This window comes from Notothenia rossii, assembly GCF_949606895.1.
Source record: "Notothenia rossii genome assembly, chromosome: 7".
Lineage (NCBI taxonomy): Eukaryota > Metazoa > Chordata > Actinopteri > Perciformes > Nototheniidae > Notothenia > Notothenia rossii.
The window spans coordinates 24,533,548-24,543,538 of NC_136905.1; the positions used below are offsets into that span (position 1 = coordinate 24,533,548).

Sequence of the window (9,991 nt, forward strand, 5' to 3'; positions counted from 1 at the left end):
TTTACTGTTTTGTATTATGTGTGTTTAGTGTTTTGTATTATGTGTGTTTACTGTTTTGTTTTGTACACATTGTGGGTCTTTTGCTTCTCACCTTTAGAGTTTTCAGAGCCTCCTCCAACACGGGCTTCCACTTTTTTGCAGAGTTACGGCCCAAAGGTGCAGTCCACTACTCTAAAGTGTTTACTTACCAAAGGCATTAAACATAACTGTCAATTAGGAGTGGAAGTCAGGTCTCCTAATGGCCCTGTTTAGACTGTCGTGTGGACAAGCATTAGCGTCTCTCAGTCTGAGAGAGTGTGCGTGAGTGTGTGTGTGTTCGGTAGGGAGTGAGAAGCATGTGAGGATCAGTGTGTGTATGTGTGTGTGTGTGTGTGTGTGTGTGTGTGTGTGTGTGTGTGTGTATGTGTGTGTGTGTGTGTGTGTGTGTGTGTGTGTGTGTGTGTGTGTGTGTGTGTGTGTGTGTGTGTGTGTGTGTGTGTGTGTGTCAAAACCCTACACAGCTTACTCCCCTTGATCATCCAGAGTAGTGAACATTTCAGCTGACACCTTTACGAGAGGACAGGACCCCGGACTCATTTTTTAAAGTCCCCGGTCCACTTTGATGTGCGTTATTAAACACACCTGTACCTGATTTGTACCGCCGCTCTCTCCCGTCTCTCACTCTCCGCTGAATATTAGTTCTACTTACGGTTAGGTCTGAACTTCAGTAGTATTTATGGTTAACTCACAATGCGTGGATTTACCATGAAAGATTTAACAGTATCAGAGAGGGTTGAATTAAATAAAGGTTCAATCAAAGGGTAAAGAGCTGTTCCATACTGAATGGCTGGCATGTATTGTGTCTTCATGTAATAAAACACTACAAATGTGCAATACAACAGCATTGGAATTGTTGTTGATATCATTAGTTTATAGAAATGTATTTAAAATAAAGGTTTTGAATAGATTGCATTCTCCATTTAAGACGTTGTTAGCCTGTCCCTGACCACTTAGGACCTAAGTGGAAGTATATATACACATACTGCATCAATACAAGGATATACAATTTGAATATGTATTTTTTTCATTTAAAGTTTTGGTTATCTTTAGTAAATGAATCTGTTCCTATTGTTCTAACTTAAAATCCCTCCCCATTAACTACTACGATTACTGTTTGAAAAACATTATAATGCTATATCAAAACTACTTTAGCTGCATCAACTTCCTGTTGGAGCGATACACAGGTGTGCGCCAGAGATTAATGTCTGAAGCATTTTGGAGGAGAAAGGGTTGATGGGAGGATAAAGGATACAAAGAGCTCATGAATTATCTGCATATACGAGCTGCTTATTTGATCAACGATAAGAGAAATGAGTCCACTTGCTCTCCAGTCTACACTCGCATGAAGCCTATGAGCCATGTGATACCATCAATTTAGCTTGCAATGACAACTTGTCCTTAGCATGGATGGACACACCCTCTTTGGTAAACTATATGATAGGATTATGACTGTATTTGATATGCCATGCATGAAATTAAAAAATATCTAGATATGTTTAAATTGTCACTTTTCTTTAAAGCGTAAGCTTGGAAATGTTTTGTACTTGACATGGGTCTTGGTAGAGTATAGTAAATAGTCTGTTCTGGCTTGAGGATTATAAAGTGTCAAGGGCACTGTTGTTTCTTCTGCTAATAGTTAAACGAATGTGAGGCAATGAGGGTTCTTCAAAAGGGACGCAAATGCTCATTTACAACTGTGACTAATTGTGGAATAAATTCACAATCGTTTCATAACGGGCCTCACAGCTTGAGCTTTGTCATGTGCAATGGACGCCTTGCTCCCATTTTCAACTACCATTGCTCTCAATCAAATAAAGAGGTGGGGTGGAAGTTTCTTTGCATATGTTCAAAGGCGACCGGTTACTGAGCAATTTTTGTTTTACTGAAACAATAACTGCTTTTTATTGAGAACAAATGTTGACATTTGGAGGGTGCAGCAGCAGGTGAGAGAAAGAGCGTGCCAGAGAGAGAGGTAGGGCCTCTGTGTGCTTTGGAGAGTGCCTCTGGTGATATTTGACTACAGTGCTGAGTCCCCGGGGAACCCACCTGAGAATAAAGCATGCATTTCAATAAATAAACATTTAATGAAAGTGTTTGGGCTGAGGAAGAAGAAGCTGGCCAGGGGCTATAGTGTGCATGTCCTCCTAGGGGACGGCCAAATAAAGGCAAATAAGAATAAATGTAAAATACAATAGTATCAGGCAGTGGTGATTAAAGGTGGACACCCAATTATACAACAAATCAATAAAAGTTTTAAAAGGTCCTGCCTAAATATATATTTATCTTCAAAGACTCTTCTTCATAACATCTCTGGCATTTGTGAAACTGTTCACTGCAAAATAACCCATGAATTTGTTTCACTGTCAGCCTAAAAGGTGGGTTGACTGACTTTGGGTGGGTTTACCCTCCACTACATCCATGGTGGCAGCCACATATTACTTCCTTGGATGAGGCATGGGGGGTCTGAAGAAGGAGGAGGAAAACCAAGGTGAAAGGGAGTCCCTTGAGATTTGGACAACACTCAAACTGAAATTCAACTGGAAAATGAAGGATTAGCTTTTAGTCTGGCTGGGAGCGATGATGGAGGCCTCCTCTTGGAGGATGGGAATATTATACATCTGATCTTTGAGTATTTCACACTCAGCCTCCACTGTGTGTGACAAAATATTGAAAATACTTTTTCTAAATCATAGAAATGTAAAATAAAATAAATTTAAAATGGTGTGTAAAGTTGTTTTAAAATAATTATTATTATTAGAACTAGTAGTAGACTCATTGTTTATTTTTGCATTATGCTTATTATCATCATCCTTAAACCTGAGCTTTTTTTTATTCAAAATTGTTTAATTAGCTGTGTCCTAAATCCGCTGAAATAACCAAGCCATGATGAAAAGCAGAGGAAAGCATGTCCGATTAGGGCCCATCACACAGCCCATTGGAGCTGGCAGATGCTTAGATAGACTTTTATGGATTGCTCAATGCCATGCCGTAATGAAGCAGGCAGGGCTGACCCATTCTGAACCAGGCTAAAAAGCTCCAGGGACAGGCCCCGCTGGGAGCCCATAATGCCCGATGCGTCCCACGGCTGTATTAATCACACTGAAAAATAAATGTGTGGCAGGGCGAGGGGAGAGGGGAAAAGGGGAGAAAAATGAAATAAGTATGTCGTTTATCCCAATCAAGGTCGTGAATATGTGGCCCAGGGAGATTCCCCTGACCAGAATGAGGCCCTAAAAGAAAATGATGGTCCATTTAGAAAGAATGGATTGTGCAATCTGTGAAAACTCATAATGTTTATGAAAAGCAAAATTCATCAAGCATTTCCCATCTGCGTTTGGAGTGGAAAAATAAAACGAACAGTGAGCAGGGTGAATAAAAAATACCTGAGTGTTAAACACAGGTCTGTTGTAAATAAAATAATGACTCCCCAAGATGTATGTATAGTTGGGAAAACAGTTTAATATTTTCTCCTTTGAATAATGAATATCATACTACGCCAGTACATCTTTACCAGCGTTTATTTTATTTACATTCAAAGATATAAATTAGTAAAAGTACTCCTGATAACAAGATTGTGTAGCTTTTTCCCAAATGCGTCTCAAATAAAAACCGTCCATAATATATATATTTACAAAACAAACAGACAATGTCAGTTTCCCATTTTTGCAATACAACTTGCATAAATTATAGGCATCATTTCGCCATCATTTAAAAAAATAAATATCAAATGTAGGCTATTCCACTTTGAAGTCTTCAAGTTCACTTCAGTCCCGTCCGCTGTGCGTCCTCCTTTTACAAATACGGTTTCACAGAAAGGCCAAATTATGTTTTCCACACGTGAATATATAATAAAACAATATACCGTGGCAAATAAGCAAACTATAGGAACCTGAGAAATAACATGTAAATCACATATAATGGGAGATATTTTGGAAACAATGTGAAATCATTACCCACAAATGCATTTACAACAAACAACTGAAATAATACAATAGTAATCCGACAAACATGTGCTGTAGAGAGAGTCTCAGCCTGTGTGCAGCTGAGGAGGCGGTAGCAGCTTTCATTCTGACTATATGGTGGCACTAGATCCGGTTTGAAGTAAAGGTTATGGGGGTTAAAACATGGGACCAAAGGGTGGTGTCCTTACTCACTTTATAGTCAAAGCAATTGTGACACCTACCTGCAGACCATGGAAATAAAAAAAATCCCACACAATAAAATAATCAACTCCCCCCACAACCTCAGGAAACTCAAAGGCATCCCTCTACCCATAACAGCTCTATACTGCAAGTGCTTATTAAAATCCCCACTGCCTAATTGCTGGGGGAAACGTTTATCCAGCGGCGTGTAGGCAGAGCTTTGAATGTGCGCAAGAAAAGTAACCGCCACAATAACCTAAGTGACATTTGAAGATGTAAAGTTGCAAGATGAATGCGCAGAGCAAACTAACTGATTTGTTTGCTTTTGGCTGACCCTGTGTAATTATAATTATCCTAAGCTGGAAGATAAGGTTGGGGCCCACTGTGCGTGCGCGCACACACATCAGAGGAAACATAAAAAATAGGATTCCTGTTCAAAGCTATGGCAACATTTCTCTGCTTATTGGATTCACAGGCTGCCACTGTGTGATGTGTGCGTGCGCGCGCGTGTTTGCGTGTGCACGTGGTTAGGCTGATCTGAGGTCTGTCCTTAATGGGGTGATGTTAAACGTCTCTATCTGTAGCCTATGTGTACTTCTGCGCATTTGTTCATATCCCCACTGTCTTCCAATTCAATACTATAGAATAGATGATTTAACAGAAGAACAAAAGTACGCGTTGTGTTGTAAAAAAAAGTTGAATAATTATTTACTTATTATTTCAGAAAATGCACTGCGTCGATCACTAATTATAGGCCACAATACACGTCGGTATGGTTGGACAGCGTTGTAAAATATCCATATTAAAAAGTAATTTAGTCTCATATTAGGTCCTAAAACCGTATTAATCTTAATATGTCAATAGTGTCAGAAAATGCCACGTAGGCTATGTCTCATGCTTGAAAAAAATCTTAATTTTATCCAAAACAGTCAACCCACGGTTTGACTAGGCTACTATGACACATTGAAGTGTCACAAAAGAAAACCAGGTAATTTGCATTGCAAACAAGTGAACTCCTTTTACCTCGGCCGTGGAGCGGTTTCCCTCCCACGTTTACAACACATACAATCTCAAGATTTAACACCAGATTAAATGAGTCTTTAAAATGGTTATTGTTTGTTTTAAGAGCGTGGCGAAACGTGTAATTACGTACCTTTCTTTGCTTCTAAATGTGCGGGTCGGAAAAGCTGTTGTGGCTCGACAACAACAATGTGGTTTGGGTTATGTTTAACGAGGGGGGAGTCTGGCCTGAGTTTGGGGTTAGTGTTGGCCTCCACAGCCTGGTGAGAGGAGCTCAGACCCTCGTTTGCAGCAGCGGCAGCGGCGGCGGCGGCAGCAGCCAGACTCACTCCGGATGAATTAGTATACCGCAGGATCCCTTGGCCCTGCAGGGGGCTGAAGTTGCCATAGTTTGTGTAATTGCTATAAAAGGGAGAAGTGTAATAAATAGGTCTTCCAAGGATGGAGGGGGCTGGGTAGAGGGAGGGGGAACTGGCAGCCGGGGAGGTGGTGGAAGACGTAGGGGGGGTAAGGAGGCCACCGCTGGAGGAGGGGCAGTTCGGTTGTCCGGGCTGCCCATGTTGCTGGTGATGCTGCTTTTGGTCCGAGGTAGCAATTTCCGCCAGCGACCACAATTTGGGCTTGACTGTGGGGTTCTGAGGCGCCCCCGAAGAAGGTCTGCTATCAAGGCAGGGAGACGATTTATTGGTGCTGATAGTGTTGATATTGACGAGACTCCGGGCCAAATCCTCGCGCTGACTGTGGAGTTGGTGGAGATGATGGAGGTGGTGGTGGTGGTGATGACTGAGGAGTGGAGCTTCTACTCCCGTGAGAGGCGACGATGTGACGGATATGGGTGAAAGCTGAGCCCGCCTGTCGTGGTTCTGCTCCTCGCCGTCCTCCTCGCACTTGTCGCCGGCCCGGTCAGAGCCCAGTTCCCCCCCACGACAGCTGACCTTCTCCCCGTCAGACTCTGCAGAGCACGAGTGGTCCGTCAGAATGTCGACGTGCAAGCTGATACCTAAGACACAAGGAGAAAATGTGGAATTAAAATAAAGAAATAGCCAATAATTACAGGAAAAAATAACATTTTATGGATAAATAGAAAATAAATAAATGTCATCTCTAAAAGTAGACACATTAAAATGTAATGAGCAGTCATATAAAATAAAGACAAAAGCAAACGCTGTCTAATAAATAAATTAAACCTATTTATAAAATCATCTTATCGTCAAAGTATATTCTGTATCCATTTATATTAAAAGCCATCAACAATGTGTTGGGCTTGAATAAGTGAGACATTCATTATTCATATCATTTTAAATATGCTACGAAAAAACTGTATTTCTTTTACATAATTATGCAAAGATGTCATCAGGATAATGACATTAACATTAAGGCCACTCATGTGGATTGCTATGTTATGTGTCTACTTTGCCAGTGACCTTCCATTAATCATGTTCAGAAAATAGAGCGTTCACCTTAACAGGTCATTTAGTCTTATAACCTCGTTTTCATTAACACAATTATATTAATCAATACTATTAGTAATACAATAAATGTTGCCAGATGTATTTTATAAGACATACAAAAAACGAAATAAAGACAGATTATTTAAAAATGTGTTTCAGGATATAATAATTCCATGCTTCATTTCAAAACCCAGCAATATTTCCCTAAATATCTTGAGCAGTAAATACAAGGGGAATCCACCCCTCCCTCTAGCCCCCATGCTACCCCGAATTGTTAAATGGATCATTGGCTCGGTCGCCAGATAATACCCCACCTTCATCCTCCGCTGAAGCCTCGCTGTTATCCAGCGTTTTTTCAGAGCGATCCACTTCTTTCCTATCTCCGTCCCCGTCCTCCTCGTCCTCGTCTTCGCTCTTATTCCTGGGCGCCCATGTCATCTTGTTCTCCTTCTTGAGCCTCCGCCTGGCGTTGGCGAACCATGTGGAGACCTGCGTCAGGGTCATCTTGGTGATGATGGCCAGCATGATCTTCTCCCCTTTAGTCGGGTACGGGTTCTTCCGGTGCTCCTGCAGCCAGGCCTTCATGGTGGCCGTGGCGTCCCTGGTTGCGTTTTTGCGGTAAGCCGGGTCGTTGAGTTGGTAGGGGTACCCTGGACTCCCGTATGGGTGGTAACTCAATGCCCCGGCCATGCCCGATGTGTGCGCGTCATATGGAGAGCTCTGGAGGAAAGTTGAAACAGTCAGAATTCTGTTGTGTGTATTCCAACGCTGAGTTTAAAAAATGTTTTTTATTTGACATCAATGTTAGCCTACTTTTAATTAATTTACACAACTAGGCCTACTTATCACAATTGATATGGCATTTTAAGGACACACACATATATATTAAAAAGACATTATAACAACTGAAACAATCTATTTCATTTTAGTCATTGTTATTTTGGAAAACTTGTGAAAAATGTGAGGAGTGGTACTAATTCACTGACAGGTCTTTAGAACAATACGTGCAGTGTATTGTTAAAAATAAACAAACAATTAATATTTTATTTTGTGCTTGAATCATTTGTCAAAGCTCCTCATTTAGTTGGAACAAAAATGTAAATGCAGGCGAGGCTAAATACACCGAGCGTAAAAGCAGGCAGCGGAAAAGCACGAACTAATGCTTAACTAATGGTCAAGATCATTATCGGATTAACTAATAGCAAGGCTCCTGTTAATAGCCATAAAGCTAATAAAGGGAAATTTCAATTTTCTGTAATCACCCATTAACTTCCTCATTTTCTTTCAGTGGCTGCTTTTTGTTTTGTTGTGGCAGTCACAATGTGTTAACATATCTTCTCTTTGCAGCATTACAAATCCCATTAGCAAATCACTTGATATGCACCTTTCCTAAAACGATTCAAGTGCCCTATGACAATAGCATTGCAAGTCATGCTTTTCATGTTAAAATTCCGTTTATTCAACTCAGCATAAAGTCTACTCATCCCCTGGTGATTTTAATGACTGCTGTAGAAGAAAGAGTAATAGCTTGTGTAATATTAATTTCCTATGGCACACAAATTGACTGCTTAGCTGCTAAAAGGCTGAAATAAAAATATTAGTTGGTGTTCTGTTTTCCATAATTAGCTGCGCAGTGAATGCTAAGCGTTGGTCAAGCCATTATAATCTGCAGCTCATGCTGAAAAAAATCAATTTAAGCCAACGAGGTTAAGGATTTAATAGTAACAATCCGACGAAAGGCCAATAGATATAAACATAAGACAACCGTGCACTCAATGAGAAAGTTGTAGGCTACTTACTGATAAAGGGATCATAACAAAACACATTGTGCCGATTTAATCTTGAGCGAATGACAGCTAAACATTTACATACGTTAACTCGCTGACAAATTCAGCCACTTTGAAACCTTATCATAAAGAATCATAGATTGATATATGAGATATTTTACCATGTAGGATGGGAATCCCGTAGTTGGATCCGTTGAGTATGACAGCGGGCTGGAGAAGCCTGCACCGGCCGAGGCGGAGAAAGCAGCCGATCCAGGGTAAGGACTGAAGGCTGAGCCAGAGGACGATCTCGCCAAGTCTTCATTCCGCGGAGCAGCCAGAGCCGAGGCCCCGTATGCCGGACACGAATAAAGAGCCAGAGAGCCCGGGGGCTGGTAGAGGTAACCCTGAGGATAGGACATGGGTGAGCGCGCGTTGGGTCGCCGATTCCAAAAAAAAGAGGAAAAAACGACGCGCAGGGCGACGAGCAACAACAGCCAAAAATAATAAAAAATCAACTCAATAATCAGCCGTGCAAACCGTCATCGGACAATGAAAATAAAAAAAAGTCCTCCCTCCACAGCCCCCTTACTGGGAAAAAAACCCTGAAAGATCTGTTAAAGTGCCCACATAGAGGCAATGTGGCATGCGTCTTGATCCCCTAGCGTCCGATGTTTTTAGTACGCAGCACTATGAAGTGAGGAGTTAGAAGGGAAGGAGCCAGTGGAGTTTCAGACACACAGAGCATTGGGGGAAATTGGAGCTGTCACTCCGGCTCATCTGAATATCCCATCCACGCCCCCTTTCTGCCTCGTAGAAATGGAGACTCGAAACAAAACCAAGACTCCACACTGCAAAAAGTGGGCTCTGTCCACCTTAACGAGACTCGTTTAGTTTAACGTGGTTTCAAAACATTTTAAATAAGAAATGTATGTAACTGAGCAAAGCAAACATGTACAATCTTCTGCATTTGTCATTTATTTCCAGAAAATTCTCCAAACAGGTAACATGTATCAGAATTTATAATTGAGTCATTTTGAAATGTTCTTTTAAAGTTAATTTCTTACATTTTAAAATAGCGATATATTCATAGAGAGTTTTTTTTAGTTTTTTTTCGATGGGTATAGGCCTACTTATTGCAGCACCAGGACATACATAGTCTTGCAGTGAGAGAAAGAACTATACAAAATCAGTTTGCATGTTTTACTTTTTGCCGTCGTTTAAAACAAAAAATTGTTTAAAGGTCAGGTTGATTGTGACCGTCTCTGTGATCAAAACTTGCACGCACTCCCATAACAACTGAGCAGGACAGAAAGCGAGAGAGGGGGGAGAGAGAGAAATAGAAGGGGGGGGGGGGGGGGGTAGTATAAAATGGCCAGTGCTCTCCACTTGCAGCTGGTTATTTCGTCAGTCCAGCTATCAGACGCGAACACATCCATGAATGCATTCGAGCACCGATAATGGTGCACGCGCGCCAGGCAGTGCGCGCTCTGGTCTGCGAGAGGCGTGCCCGGATCCTTAATTCCCCCCACTTAGCACATCTCAAATACACTCATCGCTTATTATTACAATT

At 41.4% G+C, this 9,991-nt stretch overlaps 1 protein-coding gene across 1 annotated transcript; it reads right to left on the minus strand.

Moving 5' to 3' along the window:
* Positions 1–3,478: 3,478 nt before the first annotated feature.
* Positions 3,479–9,640, minus strand: irx2a (iroquois homeobox 2a). Its single transcript, XM_079641293.1, has 3 exons — positions 8,601–9,640; positions 6,967–7,372; positions 3,479–6,201 (listed from the first exon to the last, which is right to left on the minus strand). The coding sequence occupies exons 1-3, from the start codon at positions 8,838–8,840 to the stop codon at positions 5,327–5,329; spliced, it is 1,521 nt and encodes a 506-aa protein (XP_079497419.1). The 5' UTR covers positions 8,841–9,640; the 3' UTR covers positions 3,479–5,326.
* Positions 9,641–9,991: the final 351 nt, after the last annotated feature.